Source organism: Bactrocera oleae, chromosome 3 (genome assembly GCF_042242935.1).
Source record: "Bactrocera oleae isolate idBacOlea1 chromosome 3, idBacOlea1, whole genome shotgun sequence".
Lineage (NCBI taxonomy): Eukaryota > Metazoa > Arthropoda > Insecta > Diptera > Tephritidae > Bactrocera > Bactrocera oleae.
Genome location: NC_091537.1, coordinates 30063964 through 30083718, shown reverse-complemented (window position 1 = coordinate 30083718; position 19755 = coordinate 30063964). Strand labels below are relative to the sequence as shown.

General features: G+C 33.8%; 1 protein-coding gene across 2 annotated transcripts in view; it reads right to left on the bottom strand.

Moving 5' to 3' along the window:
* Positions 1 to 746: 746 nt before the first annotated feature.
* Eaat2 (Excitatory amino acid transporter 2) overlaps positions 747 to 19755 on the bottom strand; it is a 50064-nt gene continuing 31055 nt past the window's right edge. For both annotated transcript variants that reach the window (XM_036375814.2, XM_036375812.2), the window contains 4 exons: positions 5786 to 6370; positions 4584 to 4913; positions 3311 to 3422; positions 747 to 2924 (listed from right to left, as the gene is read on the bottom strand). In XM_036375814.2, coding sequence (XP_036231707.1) covers positions 2769 to 2924; positions 3311 to 3422; positions 4584 to 4913; positions 5786 to 6370 — 1183 coding nt within the window. In that variant the 3' untranslated portion in view covers positions 747 to 2768. The remainder of the gene's footprint in view (positions 2925 to 3310; positions 3423 to 4583; positions 4914 to 5785; positions 6371 to 19755) is intronic.

The following is a 19755-nucleotide window of genomic DNA, read 5'->3' as shown; positions in this document are numbered from 1 at the left end:
TCAACATTAGTTATAATAATATACCTGAATATAAAAAGGAATGCAACGAAAATAAAATTAAATAATAAAATATGAAAATATAAAAATAAATTTTCACTTGATGCCATCTCCTCCTCTTAATATCTCTGCGTACGTCTTTCTCCAATCAGCGGAAAGTTCTGAACTTAAAAATGCAAATGTAAATTAACAGTACTGATATATCAAATGTGAGTGTATTGGTGAACCCATCAGCAGTTTCTTGTAGGGTACGTTTGGGCCAATTATGGAATGTAAACAAATTGTTAACTGACATTTAGGGCTGGCAAAATATGTCTTCTAATAATATCGATTAAACTAGAGCAGGCACCGATTATAATGAGTGGAATGTAAGTTTTCAAGGGGTTTTCAGCGAAAACTGTGTTTTCGTTTGACAGATTTTGTATGGATGAAAACACAAGTTTTCGTTTGAAAACCTCTTTTGTCTATGAAAACACGAAGTTTGTGTCGGTGCGAACATAGTATTAAAGCTCAATTTTTAAAACAAAGTAAATATATACATCTGACGGTTGACTATGTAAATATAGAAAAAATACAAAAAAAATAACATAATTATGAACCAAACCCAATTTTTCGTTTTACCTATATTTTTCTACATTAAAATAAAACCAAAAAATAAGTTTTCTAGATTGAATTCATGAGATATCCCTAAAAATCAAGGGTTGCGATGTTTTCTACATTATAAGTATATAGATAAAAGAAAATCGAAATTAAAATTTTTTCCAAGAATTTATTATTATAACTCTTATATCAAAACATCACAAACGTTACTGAGATACACAATAGGCTTCCCAATCATTACCAAATATCCTCGTCAACATTGTATCACACTTTCTACTAATACCTGTATATATGTAAGTATGTACGTATATAGTATGTGTTTACGTACATATGAAAGTGGGTATTTCGTCTATGATGCAATGAATACATATTTTTTAAATCTTACGAATTTCATAAATATACAGATATGTACAAATATTGTTCCGCACTAAAATTATACATATACATTTTTAAGCGCTAAATTAAGAGAAATATAATATATATTTATAGATTTTTAAAGTTTGCTTAAAATCATATATATATGTACTTAAGTGGCTTTGTCTAAAAACTTTGCTCGACATCTTATTGATTTATTTATTATTACAATATTTTATATAATATTTATATTTTGTTTTATTTTTTAGTTTGCTAGTAGGTCGGTATGTTATAATTATGAACTTTTATAAACATTTGCTGGCTAATTTGGTTAACTCTACTCCGTTTTTACTGTATACTCATACAGGGAACATTTTTCTGTTATAGTGTAAAATTGTTGGTAAATTATTTTGAGAAACAAAAACACCGTATCAATTGGTGGGCTCACAATTTACTTATGCACATAGATACATACATATAAATTTCAAAAAATTTTGCAACGTTTTTTAAAAATTAACAGTCTCTATTATTTACGGATGCAACGCTAAATGTCACGTTGGGGTGTTTACAGACATACATATTATACATAAATGCTATCCTAACAGTATGTAAACATTGCCATATAGGTATAGTACATATGTAGGTGTTATCGGATTAGTTCTAGTCATTGGATTACATTGTTTGCTTTTGTTTTTATTAAATACTTAATGTGGTGTTTAAATCACACATATAATATATAAATACATATATATTTGTATGTATGCCATAAATTATGTAAGTACGTCATGTAATATCTAATACATGTTTGCTACATCCGTTATATAATATATTATAGGATTTGATGTTAATATATTTTTCTGTTATTCATTGTTGGCTTTATTGTTTATGTCAATACTTGATGAATGCTGATCTGGTCACTACTCTACTTGTTTTGATTTATGAATGTTCATATTTCTATTTGGTTTAGTACTTTTATGTAAGTGTAAAAAGGGTGATTCATACACATTTTGCATTTTGTTTTTAATTTACTGTTCCTTTTGGTAAACCATTTTTGGATTTTTGTTTTTGCTAGAATATTTGGAACAAAATGAAGAGATATATTCTCCGTAGAAGGGAATGAAATAATATAAAGTGAAATAAGTAAGACGTCAACGGGCAAAGCTATAGAAGTTGTCTTTTATACCAGTTCTTCAAACAAGCTGGCAGCACTTACGGTACAATCTTGTGGTAATATGAACTCTAACTTCTTTATTTGGTAGAGAAATACTACTTTTCACGCATAGAAATATTTTATTAACCCCATAGTGTCGAGTTTCAAGTCTTAAGTTTTTTAAATCAGTAAAAGAAATATTTGTATTTTAATTTTTGGCAGAAAACGTACCGAACCGAACCTTAAATTTTTAGATTTTTTTGACTAAACAAATGATACCCAAAAAAATATTTTCCAATTAATATTTCTAATTGAGAGAAACAAACTACACTATATGAACCACCCTGTATGCTTCCGTCAGATAATTTAGTTTCACCTAGGAATGGGTTCTTACGAGAAATATTTTCAAGGCAATTAATGAGGAGCATGAAAATTATGCCAAAAATATTTAAAAAATAACTAGAAACTAAATTCAAATATATTTGAATTACATAGTATAGGTAAATCCCGCCTAATTACCAAATCTAATTCATGTAAAGAATTTATATGTTCTCATACTTAAAAATTATTTCCTTGCGTAGTATAAATATTGGGTTAATGAGAGTGCACGTGCGCCTACACACTTGTTGAGTATGTGAATTTTCGAATATATTGTAATATTATAATTTTAGGCGCGACAACCAGTATTCTCCTTCTGCAAATTACTGCTGTTGATCACATTATTGATATCGATGACCACCGAATCGGTCATCGAGCACTTGCTATCCAACTCGGTTTGCCCCTCAAGCAAGGCATTTCCGTTTGGCGTACCAACTGGCACTTCCTGTACGAAAGAAATGGGAAGATAAAAGTTAAAATAAGTAAAAGTTAAAGAGAAATTGGAATAAATAAGTTTATTTTAGAAATATCTGGCAACATAAGTGGTATGGTAGCTGTACTTTGTCACTTCGTTGTGCGGCGCAATAATTTTGCCTAGCGGTGGCCGCTGAACGCCATGTACACTCGGAACGCGTGTAGTACATCTGCAATCGGATTTTTAGTGAGCATAGCAATAGCATGGCATGTTTGAGTTATTCTAACTTTATATGGATTATGTATGTATGTAATATATGGAATTACCTAAGTACATTCCTAACGTTTTTCGTTGATTATGGTATAATTTTGACACTGTTTTTCTGTATACTTAGGCATCAAAGCCGATTGTATTACCTGATAGAGTATAGCGGCATCCAGTGCCATTAGTTCTTTGCGTGATAGCTCTTCAACGACGGCGGCGGCATAACAATCGCCCAGCATGTTATTAGTGGTGCGCATGCGATCTCTAAAATTAGTATATGGATATATGATTAGATTCGCAAAATAACCAAAAAAAATAAGATAGATAGATAGATATAAGGTCGTTAAAGCAGTTTAGAAAATATTACTTATCGCTCCTATGCACTATCGTGCCATTAATCAAAATATAATAAGAACCTACCTAATACGTACTTCGTAAAATTTCATATAGTTTCTATGAAAGAAGAAGTAGAATTGCAGTTAGAACTAACATTATCCAGACATATTCGTACGAGACTGTTTAAATTCTATACTGGCAATATGAGCACCGAAAACGATGAATTCAGTGTATGTCCAAAAGAGGCTGTTAAGAACCAAAACATCAAAAAAAAAACACATAATGATTTTTAAAGACAATAAAATGAATCAAAATTGCTTACGCTCTAAAGATATTAAAGGAAGGCATTGAGCGAAAACTCTATCCAAACTGGGTGCCATGTGGGCTCAAAATATAATATCCAATACACCGCCTCTCGAATCGATAAAAAAATATAGTAAAATTACTTCTACTAGCTTTTGTACCTACATTTTTTTTTGGATTTTATGTGATCGACATGTTTTTGTCCTCAGACTTCGAGAGTATGCTCATTGAAAACAAATCGCCGAGACTGAAATCGCTTTCGAAGTAAAAGACCTATTATACTATAAAATGGTATCGAAAAAGGTGATAACTTTAATCAGGTATCGTCTTTGATGGCATCTATCGTTCAATCGAATTTAGCCGAAAAAATCAACTTTTCATTAAAATGGCATGAACTTTCCAGTCTGTCTGTTGAATGATTACTAGAAAATATAATCAGAGGTTTTCCAGGTCGAATATGCTGTGCCTATTAATATTATATTTGTCATATAGGACTTCGACCTTTAAAAGAATGTCTTTCTTGTAAATTTTGGTTACATAAGAGAACTAAAAAAGGGTTTTTGGCAAATGAAAAACGTTAACAAAAATTACACATTCGATATAGGTACATACTATAAGAAGAAAGAAGAAGTCCGACCCAACTTCTTAAAATTTAAGAATATTGCCTGAAGAGATCAGTTTTGTTTTAAGTCTAGTTCTCATTGGCAATATTAACTAACACTTTCTTGTAGGTAAGCTTTGAAACCTACAGCTTATATATATGTACATAAAATTAAAGATACTCACACAAACCAATCGACAGCAAAGAGTAGCGTAACATCTTGTACCGGAGCATCGATGGCAGTAAGCACCACAAGCAGCAGGACCAGAGCAGCACTCGGAACACTAGCCGAACTCATAGAAGCCGCAGTCGAAGTCAATAAAACCGTGACCAGTTCGCCAAAACCCAACGGTATGCCACTCATCTGGGCGATAAAGATCGAGGCAATCGCAATGAAGAGTGCCGTACCGTCCATATTGATGTTACAGCCTATCGGTAGCACGAAACGGCTGATCCGCTGATCCACACGCAACTTGTCATTCATGCAACGAAATGTGATCGGTAGAGCAGCAGCACTGCACTTGCACGAATTTTCAAGATTTCAGGATTCGATGAGAAGTATTGTCATTTCGAGGTGACGATAAAGTGATGCAGAGATTTCAGGTGCGGTTTACAAGAAACGCGTTACGTACAGCACAGTACAGCACAGCCATTTTGTTGGGAACAGTCAGTCGGCCATTTTGAGTTTGATGTTTATCATGGTTTTATAAAATTTTGGTTATTGATTTGTTATTTTTGTAAACATTTTCAGTTTTATGTTGATTTGTTGGTTATTTATCAAATGACGCATTTCGATTTGTTACGTTTTTATGTTTTTTTTTTCAAAATAAAAATTTTAAATGCAAATAAAAAATTGGAAACCAAAAAGAAGGAAAAAAATATTTGTAGCAATTAAAATTAGGTCTAACGGTGCTGCATTCATTAATCACAGGCCATGTGCACACAACTGCATATAAAATATACATATGTATGTTATATAATGGTATAAATAGTATATACATATAAACATACATATGTATAAATTTTTGTTTGTTTATATGTATAAAGGCCGGTGTGGCAAGTGGATACTTGAATGTAGCCAACGTTAAGGACATACTGTTATATATAATATTATATATATAAATGTATATGTATATAATGTATAATACGAGCGTGCTCATATACATATATATCATTATGAGACAATGTCAGACATTTAAAAGTGCTTTCTCGAATATACAAGTACAATAATCAAAAATGCAATTATCACAGATACATAGACTTCAGATACGTTATGAGGCAGTACAATAAGTACATATGTATGTATGTATGTATGCTGTTATGCGTTTTATGTTACATACATACAAGATAGTTACATAGTTTTACATATGTAGATATGTTTGCTTACGTTGAGGCTGTCGCAAAAGCGGTCAGCATGGGCTGTATAAGTCCGGCGTAGAATTTGAATGGATTCCGTCGCACGAATACAAAATAAATCCCCTGCATTATAATGAACTGATATAGGCATACGCCAATCAGATTGGTGAGTATGAACCACATCAGCTGCTCCATGACCAAATGCAGATCGTTGACGCCCAATATCTTGCCAGCTATCACCGAACTAATACCGATGGGTGTGAGCCACATGACGCAGGTGACCATCTTCATGATAACCTCAAAGACGGCCGTAAAGAAATCCACCACAATTTGCCCCTTTTCGCCGATCGTGCCCAATATGGTGCCGAAGACTAGGCAAAAGAAGACGATGCCGAGCGTGTTGGTGCCGCTGCGATATTGTACCACACGTATGAGCGCGGGTTCGAGTACATCACCGCCTTGTTGTGCTTGTATCTCTTCGGCCGGTTCGAATTCGGTACCAATCGCGGTGTCGTTAAGTGTCTCATTGAATGTATGCAAAATACTTGGTTTGGGAAGGTAAACAGTGTGCGCTTGTTGAAAGGATGCCTGAAAAAGATTGTCCGGGAAAACGTTTCTGAAAAGAAACAAATTCAACGCTTGGTATATAAATACTGACTTGATCTAAACGAAATATTAATATTTTATCGCACAAATATTGGGGCAAAACTAAGTGCGAGTGAAGTAGAATTATCCAGAGGCAACAGAAATATAATTGTTTCCAATCTTATTCAAGAATGATAATAGTTAAACTGCTTATGCATTGCATATTTTCCTATGTACATAAATATACCATAAATATTTATTATTGCATCCGTCTGCTTTAATGTTGCTATTCAAAGAGGTGACAGGTGTTCTGAAAAATTCTCAGAATTTAAATTAAATTGACAACAATTGTTAACGTCCCCTGTACCCTTCGTTGTATTCACCAATTATAAGAAATAGGTTAAATAGGTAAGTTGCCAATCTTAAATTTTGTCTCGAAAGAAATATTTGTGAATTCGAAGATTTTTTAAACATCTTTTATACTGACATACATGGTAGTTTTTTTTATCTTAATAAGTTGATGGAATTAAACATTTTAAACAAATGGCAATCTTCATCATTAACAAATTTTTGATTTTATGCTTTCACAAATCACTCCATTTATCATATAATTATTTCGCGAAACACTCTAATTAACGTTTAATGAATTTAAACAAGTGGCAACCATTTGCAAAATTATTTTCGACTCTAAGTCCTTTAAACCTCTTTAGTTTTATACTCATATTGTAAACAGGGTGGGTTTATCAACATAAATTTCAAACAAGTGGCAACTAAATAACTTCTCTGTTGTAAACTTTCTTAAACCTCTTCAGATTATCTGAGCATATAGAAGGTTTCTTAACTTTATCCGTTTGATTATATTATCAATTTTGGCAAAAAGTGGCCACTCTCCTCATACATATTTTTCAACTTTCTTTAATCACCTTTGTTGTATTCGCTTATTATACTTTTGCAACATGTTGCTACAGAATATAATAGCTTTGTTCACCTAACGATTATTTATCACCTTAAAATAATCCAAATATATGTATATGGAGTTATGTATGTATAAATGATCAGGATGACGAGACGAGTTAAATTCAGAGTGACTGTCTGTCTGAGTCCACCTGGGGCTTTTGTACGCGAATTTAAGCCTAAATTTAGAAGTCAAACTGAGGAAAACATCGCTAAATTACCAAAAGCAACCACCGATATAAAAAACTGAGTGGTAAAAATTCGCTAAGCACTTATTATCAAAATTTAACAGTTCAAATTTTAATTTCCATATAATTGGATTTACAGAAACATGGTTAAAACCTCACATTTTTGATAATGAGATTTTAAATAGCGAATTTCAAATATTTAGATGTGATCGACTGAACAGAATCGGTGGAGGTCTTCTATTTGCCGTACATTCCTCTATCCCATCTGAAGATGTTCTTGTTCCAGGAACCGACTCATTTGAATTAAAATGTATTAGAGTATATGTTAATAGTTGCTTTATTTATTTAACCCTGTCTTACATACCACCCCATTCGGACTTATCTGTATGCATGCAGCATGCTTCTTTAATAAATAGTGCTACTTCGATGGCAAATAATGCAGATTCAATAATCGTATTAGGAGATTTCAATTTACCGTGTGCTTCGTGGAAAGCTTTCAATGACTACATCGTACCGATTTGCAATCGGTCATGTTTTCATGAGTTTTTCGAAAAAACGTCCGAGTTGGGTCTGAACCAAATTAATTTGATTCCGAATAAATTTGGTAAATGCTTAGATTTACTATACGTTGATACCTCTTCAAAGTGGTCCGTTATTCAGAGTAATCCTCTTGTTCAACCAGAGGATTCGTATCATCCTGCTTTGGAAATATCTGTCGAAATCATAAGCAATGTACGCGATAATAATTATCAAACTTCGTGCTTCCGTACTCGGTTCAACTTTGCAAAAGCTAATTTTAACAAGTAAGGAAGGGCTAAATTCGGATGTAACCGAACATTTTATACTCTCGCAAAGTTAAATGGTATATTCGTTTGAGACTTCTTTATTTATTTTAATAATTAGAAGTAGGAACTGTTGCCTTAGTTATATACTTTTCACTCACAGTGAAAATAATTAAAGCAATTTGTAAACTAAATTTACTCAAATTATGAGAAATCGTTCTTGTGCTCTTTGTATACGCTTATAATTGATTTTATATAGAATGCATTACAACTGTATTGAGAAGTATGAAGAGAAATCGTTTTTGAACAATGAATAACATTTTTTATTTATTATATCGATATTATTATACATGTTTAGCTTAAAAATAATAAATATTAACAACTTTAAAAATGATATAATATTATTATATTAATTTGTATATAATATTTACAATATTAAACATAAATATTTGTAGAGATTCTTATACATATATCCAAATTATATTTCTTTTTCCTTATACTACTTAATTTCTATCATATATTTATACAATAATATCATATATAATAACAAATTATATATATAATTTAAATTTTCTTAATTAGATTATTTACATATTTTTCTTAAAATTGTCTTAAAAACTACTGTCCAAATTCCTATACCATTCCAATTCGATTATATTTGGAAAAAAAATGAAGAACTATTGCACTAAGTCTGAAAACTTTAGTTCGAAATAGAGACACAAATACTGTCATGATAGCTGTGTACTGTCTCAAAAGTAATTGCATTTACATGGGAAGGATCCATGTTTGAAAATGCCCAATCAATTTGTGTACCGGCAGGTGTAGTTGAATATTCTGCACCAAGCAGGGAACTAAAGTTTTTTTCTTGGAGCAGATTTCTTATTGCAGTCCCTGTAGACATTAAACAAATGTTAAAATCTCCAACAATTAGCACATTTTGATTGCCTAACTCAGAAGTAAGGACTTCCTGAAGGTCTACAATTAATTGTCTGCCAGAGAATGCTGAATTTCTATATAGAACTAGAATATTAATATTGAAACACTTAAACAAAACCGCTTCTAAAACTTTGCGGCCTGAATAAATTTTCTTTACAGCCTTTGATTCTATAGAGCAAGCAATACTATGCTTTGCATATATTATAATGCCCCGTTTATTTCTGTTGGTTGTTTCCGTGCTATCTATCTTCAGCTCGTTAATTGGAGTAAATTCTGGTATATCAAAACTTTCGCAAGGATAACTCCAAGTTTCTACAAAACATAAAATATCTTAAGATCGCTTTTTATACTATTAATGTGAGCGTGAAGACTCTGAACATTATGGAATAAAATTTGATGTCCTGATGTTCGGGAAATCATAAAATTCAAACTTGTGGTCAAAGCTTTATTTGTGTTCAATTCCCTCAGTTCCCTAAATACGGGATCCGATTCAGAAAATTTGTTAGGAGGAATAAAATTTCCTATGATGAATAGACCTTCTGCAGAAGTTATTATATGTGGCACCCTGACTTTTATGAATAGTTATTCCCTCAGCCGAAACAACTGGAAACTGATTTCTTTCAATTGAAATTTATTCATTTCTTTTATATTGAAAAGATTTTAGAACTTTTTCAATTGGTGTTCAAGAACTTTCTAGAGGATGAGGCTTTTTTGATCGTGCTATCAAACCAACAGAAGGTTCCAAAAATTTAATCCACAGAATTGTTGGAAAATAACAATGGAAATCAATTTGCAACCAAGCCATCACACGTGTTTATGTTCACTGTAATCATATATTTGGCGGAGGTTTTTAGTGTCAATTCATAGGGCAGTCCCTGCGTTTCAGAAGTTTTGAAAAGTTTAACTCTTTCCAAAATATTATCATTTTCATTTATACCAATACCTTTAACTGAGTCTTTTGCAGTTGAAAGGAAAGCTTCTGTTGGGATTCGACTGAGCTTAAGGGCATTGAAATTATTTGTCTCTTCATTGGACCAAAATAAATGTATGGCATCATCGGGAACTTCTTCGAAATTAACTACTCGAGTTTCAATGAGTGATATGTCCTCATATGTCATAGTACCAGATGCCATATGATTTAATGCAATTGCAAAGGCCTGATCCTCCCGTTGTCTCATTATCTCTGTTAATTCAAAGTATTTAAATAACTTCCACAAAGGGGAACCAACTAAAGTGCTGTATGCATCATTGGGATTAAGAGAGAATATCCACCTATCTCCAACAAGTGAGAGTTGCTTCAAATCACCAAACACTATGATCGGTATACCACCGAAGGGGCTGTCTGTTTTGAAAATTTGTTTTAATCTCGCATCAACAGAGCTAAACATACGAGCACCTACCATCGATATTTCATTAATTATGATTAATTTTAAATCGATAAGTCTAGAATACAATGAATTCACTGTGTCATTGCTAAGTGGCCTCAAATCTCTCTTCAACTGATTAACAGGTAAAGAGAATATTGAATGAAGGGTCATTCCACCTATTCCGAATGCTGCTTTACCCATAGGTGCGCAAAGAAGAACTTTTAAGGAACTTGGATTGGATCAAGGTGTAGAATTGTAACGATGGTTAAGAGCTTGATATATTGCAGATATCAATCGACTCTTTCCTACACCTGTACCGCCGCCAATGAACTCATAAAATGGGAGATTTGTTTTTAGGTGGTGCATCAAATGTGTCAAATAGGTTCTTTGCTTAGTATTTAGACTTTGAACTAAAGAAAATAATTCCTCAACTGGAATTAAAGGGGGTAGTTTAATAAGTCTAATATTGCAATCAGATTCAGTGCCATTATCTGTTGAATCTTCGCCATGCAAGTCCAGCAAATTTATATTTGGGTTTATTTCTGGAAGTGCCAACACTCTGAACTCATTTTCCACGATAGGTAGTTCATTTTGAGCACCTTCGTCCACGTCTATTTCATTATAAAGACTTTCTAGAACATTTTCAAGTTCTCTTTGCTCAAAAACATCATATTTTCTTTGATTTTCCTCAATTATAATACGATGTGCTTTGCAAGTCTGCTCATTATCGTTTTCAATGAGATCTTGCTGTTCATACGGCCAAGGATAGTAAAGCATTAACATTTCGCGGAAATACTCAACTCTGGCCAAATCTGGGTTAAAGCTTCTATACCGAATAATACAAGGTTTAGTACGTTTTTTCACAAAACCGCTACCGTCTTTAAGAGACATGACAACCCCGCTTTCTGGTAAGTTATCGTCTTCCCTCTCTGAATAAATGCACTCACTTTAATAACATAACAAAAAATTGCCCCTCTTATACTAATCTCTTACATCATACAAAACAATTTCATCATTTTCGTAATTATTACTTCAACCGTTATTGGCTCATTAGGAGGTCTTAATCAAATTAAACTTCTTCATGATCACTATCTTGTGCTCTTCTACTAGATTTAAAATATTTATACCTAGATGCAAAATCAGCTAAACAAAGAGTTTCTAACTGATCGGATCTTTGAACATAACGGTCTAAAATACCGGCTACGAATATTTCAGTCGAACCTGAAGGAAGGTTCTGAAGTTCCGCTGTAGGTTTTACCATTCGAACACGTTCCTCAGGTCGAGAGGTATTTATAAATATTTCTGCATTACTTGCTTCCGAAAGATGGAGCCCAATGCAGCAATATACTGCTTCTTGTGCAGATATTTCTGTGCCTGATATAAATTTGTGACCTATATGTTTAAGTTTTTGCTTAATAGTATAATTTCCAGCATTTACCTCTGATATAGCTTCATTTAAGAGCCTAGAAATTCTCCTGTTAGACTTGTTAATATAATTAATTATATATGAACAGCAAGCATATTCATCCAGTATATATTAGATATCCATATTTGCTCTATGGAGTTCCAAAATCAGAGGATTATAAGCGTTTATAAAGCGATCCTGTAATTTTCTTTTTAGAAAAATTTTGGGTTTTGTTAAACTTGACCTAAGGGCTAACAAATAGTCATCAAAAGACATATTTATTCTACTATCAGACAGGAAGTGTTCAAAATCGTTTAAATTATAAATGTCTTCTGTAGTCATATTTGAATTTAAAACGTTTTGAATTTTGAAAAAGTTTTCCTTGTGTCTTTCTGAATTTTGACTTGTTTCTGTAAGAGGTAACAGTAATTGCGTTGAAGGCATTGGTGGATATGGTATATCAAAACGACAAAACTGTTGTCCTCTTATTTCCCTAGTACAAGACCGACTGTGGTTTTGCTTTTGATAACCCTAATAATTTTCTAAGTGGCTGATCGAACCATCGGTAGAAATATAATTGTCAATAAAACTAATGACATCAGGGAATGTCTGAGGATCTTGAAGGTTGATCCTGGGAGCATTATTAAGCCAATACATGCCATGTACATGCGGGGATCTCTGTTGAAACTCCACTCTCCAGTAGAAATTTGTAACAAAATGCTCTCCAACAATGCCGGCGTTATCTTTAAAAAGCTTAAGAATTTGTCGATAGCGGTAGTCAAAATATCTAGCACAAGTAACCGCGTCTGACCGAATTAAGCGATATCTATCTTGGATTGTTAAACTGTTGGCTTCCTCTTCCGAAATATCTTTAGAATCAACAGTTTTAGAGAGGATGACCAAAAGCTCAACCCACTGAGATTCTGCAGCCGATAAAGTGATAAAGAAGGTTGGAAGCCCAAATTGGCGAATCATAGCGATTGCCTTTTTCTTCTCAGCTTCCCAGTGCGCAGGTGAGGATCTAACGCCTTTCAAAACCTTGTAACCATCATTGTGTTGAATCAAGTTTTGAACAAAGTTTTCGTTTAATAGATTTTGGGCCGTAACTCGGTTGCGACCTGAAAACTTTCTAAGGCAAATGGATGTCTTAATTTGTAGCAGTTCTAATTTTTTGTAATCATAGAACAACTTTGGAATGGTACACGCTCTTCTGTAAAAACGGCGAATTTCAGAACGTATTATCTTGCTATACGTTTCAGAGCATTTACGCTTCTGCCCAACGTATATTGTTCCAAATGACAACTCTTCTGAATTATTATCTTGAATTATGTCAATTGGTCTTTGTCCTTCACCTGGCGCTATAACTAAACGGTTATAGTCTAAGTTTTCTACAGGCATATTGTCCAAAAGAGTTTCTTGACCGCCTGGATTTAGCTCTGAAGGTAAAAGATCCGTGGGAATATTATTACCTGAGGGATTATCATGAGAAGTTTGTGCCGCATGAAAAGATTGAACCAATCGGGAATCCTCTGCAGATGCAACAAACGGAACTTCTTCTTGGTTATTAAATTCTGAAATCCAGTTTTCATTAATATGTATATTGTGCTCACGATACAGAGGGGTATTCACTAAGAACTGCAAAGCTTCCATAATCTTTGCGGGGCGTATGGTATCGATCATGTAATCATGATTGTATTCCAAACGCCTTCTTAAGTGAATTTGTATAACATGAGCCTCATCAAAGGACCTTGGTAGAGATGTCACAATGTTGTTAACAGAAATTGGTATATTAACAACAACACCTTTGAGCAAACTCTGACCTTGATATCCTAACGGACGGATTGTCATAAAAGGCAATCTAGGCATTATGAGACGTTCTTCAATTGGGGTTAAACCTTTCAAACAATCCGGTATTTCACGAAAGTCTAGACCGTTAATTAAACATATTTTTGGAACGCTCTTTCTAACAATCGCATTTTTGCAAGTAGCACAAAAATTGTAATTTCCATCTTGTGAAGGAAATTTTTGCATTAAAAAGAAGGCGGATGCAGCATTCGGGTGACCTTGCGCAATAGCTTCGAAATTTAATTTGCGAACTTGGTGTGAAAACCATAAGCCGTCGCTGCAAATACATATTTCTGTAGGGCCCTTATTTATATTTTGGAAATATATGTTTTTGAAATCTGTTAAATTGCCACTATTATCAGTTTCTATAACATTATTTTCTCTCGTTAATCGGATTCGTTGGGACTGCCTTTGGTTTTCAATTTGTCTATTGAGTGGGTTATTTCTACGAAGGCGAACTTGACCTTGTCTAAGACGTCTCTGATTCAAAATTTCTTCCCTAATACCACTCCTACTAAGCTGCCGACGTTGTGATTCTCTATCACGCTCCTCTCTCCTTATTTCAGGATTTCTTCTTGCATGTTCCTTTTGCATTTGATCACGAATGCGCTCTAAATTCCTATACTCAGGATTTCTTGCGCGAAGTTCTCTATGATCCCTAGTGTTCCTACTTTGTTCATCATAACGTATTTCAGGATTTTCTCGACGAGATCTATGACCTCGAGTATTTCTTATTTGCTCTTCAGAGCGAATTTGGGGATCTTGCCGCTTTGTTCTATGTTGAACAGTATTTGCAACTTGCTCAACAAATCGAACCTCGGGGTCTTCACGCCGAGACCTATGACCTCGAGTATCTCTTATTTGCTCTTCAGAGCAAATTTGCGGATTTTCCCGCCTGGTTCTATGTTGATTTGTATTGATAATTTGTTCGGACAGACGTACATCGGAATCTAATCTACGATTAGCGTGACTTTCAGTATTTTGTGACTGCTCACTATTTTTATACTCTCGCAACCTGTTGCTACAGAGTATAATAGTTTTGTTCACCTAACGGTTGTTTGTATCACCTAAAATTAATCGAGTTAGATATAGGGTTATATATATATAAATGATCAGGATGAAGAGACGAGTTGAAATCCGGGTGACTGTCTGTCCGTCCGTCCGTCTGTCCGTCCGTCCGTGCAAGCTCTAACTTGAGTAAAAATTGAGATATCTTTATGAAACTTGGTAGACATGTTTCATGGTACCGTGAGACGGTTGGTATTGCAGATGGGCGTAATCGGACCACTGCCACGCCCACAAAACGCCATTAATCAAAAACAAATAACTTGCCATAACTAAGCTCCGCAATAAGATACAAGACTGTTATTTGGTACACAGGATCACATTAGGGAGGGGCATCTGCAGTTAAAACTTTTTTTTTAAAAAGTGGGCGTGGTCCCGCCTCTAATAGGTTTAATGTGCATATCTCCTAAACCGCTAATGCTATAATAACGAAATTCACTGGAAGCAAATGTTTTTAGCACTTCTATTGACGGTGTGAAAATAGTTCAAATCGGGTGTCAACTTCGCCCACTCCCCATATAACGGCACTGTTAAAAACTACTAAAAGCGCGATAAATCAAGCACTAAACACGCCAGAGACATTAAATCTTATCTCTGAGATGGTATAAATTGGCTTTATAGGAACTGCGTTCAAAATTAGTCAGTGGGCGTGGCACAGTCCACTTTTAGGTGAAAACCCATATCTTGAGATCTGCTCAACCGATTTCAACCAAATTCGGTGCATAACGTTCTTTTCACGTTTCTATGTCATAGTGCGAAATCGGACTACAACCACGCTTATTCCCCATGTAACACCATTTTCAATTCCATCTGATTCTTTCACTTTCCACTATGCAAATCAGGTAACAATGATTATATCGGGGTAAAACTTTGCGTGAATAATGCAATTAAAGTATGCCACCTTGCGGCCAAAAATTGTCTAAATCGAACCAAAACTGTTCAAACCCCTAAGTACTAAATATGTGGACCCCAGTGCCTATAGTTGACCTTCTACCGAAAATATCAGTCAATCCACAAAGAAATCTCAAACGAGTATACCATTTGACTTTGCGAGAGTATAAAATGTTCGGTTACATCCGAACTTAGCCCGTCCTTACTTGTTTATAATAAGTTCAACATGATGGCTGAGAAAATATACCTAACCACTGATTATCACCAAATATTAGAGTAAATATATGTATGTATATAGAAATCTAAGTATATCTATCACTTTAGGTGATGCAAACAACTCTTTGGTGAACAAAATTATACTCTGTTGCAACATGTTGCGAAAGTATAAAAATGTTGCGAAAGAATTCAACATTCATTACTCGATTATTATTTGGTATCTTATTAACTTATGTTATTGATCATAGATTTATTTTTTGTCAATACTATTTTTTTCTTCGAAATGTTAACTTTTATAAAAAGAAGCTATTTAACTCAAACATGGTATGTATATGTGATATAAACTGAACCAAAGGGGTTAGATTTAATATGTGGGGTATATGATCTTGCTGTTGTACCAGATGAGCGGAAATCAGTATATTAGGGTTATAAGGTTTAAACAAAGTCTAGACCAATTTCATTCATATGCAGCGATATACATTATTTTTAAGAAAACCTGTCCATTTAATTTAATTAAATTATCAAATTGACGAAAAAAATTATACCATAAGTAGTACATGTGAGCTGGGAAAATCAAAGACCAGAAAACTCCTCCAAACCGTATATTAAAAAATGTTGAATTAAACATCCATTATTAAATGATATCGTGATTAAATTACAATCAAATTTGGTATCTTATTGACTTATATTAAAGGCCATAAACTTAGTCTCAGTTTTATTGCTTGAAGTGAGGTATACATAAGTATGAATGTGATATTAACTCCACCAAAGTGGCTAAATTTTATATTATAAGCTTAGGTGGCAAACGTCAACCAGAGAATCGGAATTCATTATATGAAGGTGTGAGGTTTAGACTTAGTATATACTAATTTCATTCTAATTCAGCGTCAAACCACATAATATTTAAGAAATCTTTTCCACTTAATTTCGTTAAAATATCACGTTGATCAACCGGGACGGTGTAAAGTCAGGTGGAAAGACGGAAATCATATATATATTGGGGATATAGAAATTTATTAATTTTGACATTGCTCAGCTATACTCGAGAACATATTTTGAAGCAATTTTCTATATAAACAAAATATTAATACTCACTGACCGACATATTCGGCATAAAACTGGTTAGAATAACGAAAGGCATTATAAGTTGTATATGGAATTTGAGGGCAGTATTAACCCGATTTTATTAATTTTTTCCAATACCACATACTACTAACATGCCACAGACTAATAAAATGCTCCCACTGTTTCATTAAGGTACCTCACATACCATCACCAATCAAATGGACTAAAGTCAGACGAATGTTCGAAAATCCTGATATTAGATACATGGGGGCTAAGGAAAATTTAGCCCGATTTGATCTTGTTATGAGTAAAACACGCTCTCTCATTTTCTTTGAGATAACTCACATATGCGGTATAAAGTCACGCGGAAGTTCAAAAATATTTATATTAGATATATGAGGACTACAAGAACTATTGATCCGATTCAACCGAATTTTGAAACAAAGACATACTATTATCGATAATTTGATTTATTTATTCTATTATATGAATTTCAATTATATATCTTACACAATGGCCGATATTTACGGTAAAATGTCAACTATAGGTACTGGGGTCCACATATTCAGTACCTAGGGGCTTGAACAGCTGTGGCTCGATTTAGAGAATTTTTGGTCACAAGGTGGCATACTTTAAACATATTATTCACGCAAAGTTTTACGCAGATATAATCATTGTTGCTTGATTTGCATAGTGGAAAGTGAAAGAATTTAGTGGAATTTAAAATGGTGTCATATGGAAAATAGGCGTGGTTGTAATCCGATTTCGCCCATTTTCGTATCATAACATGGAAATATAAAAATAATGTTATGTCCCAAATTTGATTGAAATTGGTTAAAAAGATCCCAAGATATGGGTTTTCACCTAAAAGTGGGCGGTGTAACGCCCACTGTCTTATTTTGAACGCGATTCCTATAAAGTCATCTCATACCATCCTTGAGGTAAAATTTAATGTCTCTTGCGTGTTTAGTGCTTGATTTATCGCGCTTTTAGTAGTTTTTAACAGTACCGTTATATGGGGATTGGGTGGAGTTGCCACCCGATTTCAACTATTTTCACACCGTCAATAGAAGTGCTAAAAACATTTGCTTCCAGTGAATTTTGTTATTATAGCATTAGCGGTTTAGGAGATATGCACATTAAACCTATTAGAGGCGAGACCACGCCCACTTAAAAAAAAAATTCTAACTGTCCTGTGTACCAAATAACAGTCTTGTATCTTATTGCGGAGCTTAGTTATGGCCATTTATTTGTTTTTTATTAATGGCGTTTTGCGGGCGTGGCAGTGGTCCGATTACGCCCATCTGCAATACCAACCGTCTCACGGTACCAAGAAACATGTCTACCAAGTTTCATAAAGATATCTCAATTTTTACTCAAGTTACAGCTTGCACGGACGGACAGACGGATAGACGGACGGACGGACAGAAAGTCACCCGGATTTCAACTCGTCTCTTCATCCTGATCATTTATATATATAACTCTATATCTAACTCGCTTAGTTTTAGGTGATAGAAACAACCGTTAGGTGAACAAAACTATTATACTCTGTAACAACAGGTTGCGAGAGTATAAAAACAGAAAAACTCGAGCCTTTAAACATTTTAAAAATATCGATTCACTTGTCGACTATTCTAAATATTCCGTATTGCGTTGACAATATTTTGACCTAAACAAAAAATGTTATAATAATTGCTTAAATAAAGTAAAAAATAATGTTGTAAGTAATCCAAAATCGTTTTATGATTTCGTCAACTCCAAACGCAGGATTTCCAAGTTTCCGTCCGCGATGAAATACAAATCTGTCATTTCAACTGACAATGTTATTATATGCAATATATTTGCAGAATTTTTCAAGTCAAACTACTGTAATAATTCTTCCAAAACTTTTTCTTATCAGCACGTACTGTGTTCGAATACTTTAATTAACGCTGCAATTATTTCTAAAGAAGACATCCTACTTAACTTAAATAAGTTAAAACCATCTTTTAGTTACGGCCCAGACATGATACCCTCATGCTTCCTAAAAAATAGTGCCAAATATATTTACTTGCCTTTGACAAGGATATTTAATTCCTCTCTTAAACACGATATATTTCCTTCAATATGGAAACAGTCATTTATAATTCCTTTGCATAAAAGTGGATTTAGATCCAATATTGAAAATTATAGAGGTATCGCAAAACTATCAGTTATACCTAAACTTTTTGAAGCTATCATCACTGATCATATAACCTTTTCGATTTCTCCGTTAGTTTCTTCATCTCAGCATGGATTTCGTAACTTGCTTGAATTTGTAAAGGGTTTGGTTTTAGGGAACATAAGCATACGGATGTTATATACACAGACAAAGCTTTCGATAAAGTAAATCTTTCGATTCTCATACATAAACTTGATCTGCTGGGTTTTCAGCCAAGATTTCTTCAATGGGTAGCTTCTATAAAGATAGGAACACATAAAGATAGAGCACAACGAGTGATATATGAGGATACACCTTCAGATACAATTAATGTTTCTTCAGGTGTTCCGCAAGGTAGTCATCTTGGCCCGATTCTGTTCTTGTTGTTTATTAACGATATCTCTTCAGTAATAGAATTCTCAAAAATTTTATTATACGCTGACGACGTAAAGCTCTTTAAATCATACACTTCAACTGAGGAAAGATGTCTGTTGCAAACAGACTTAAACAATATGGTTGCATG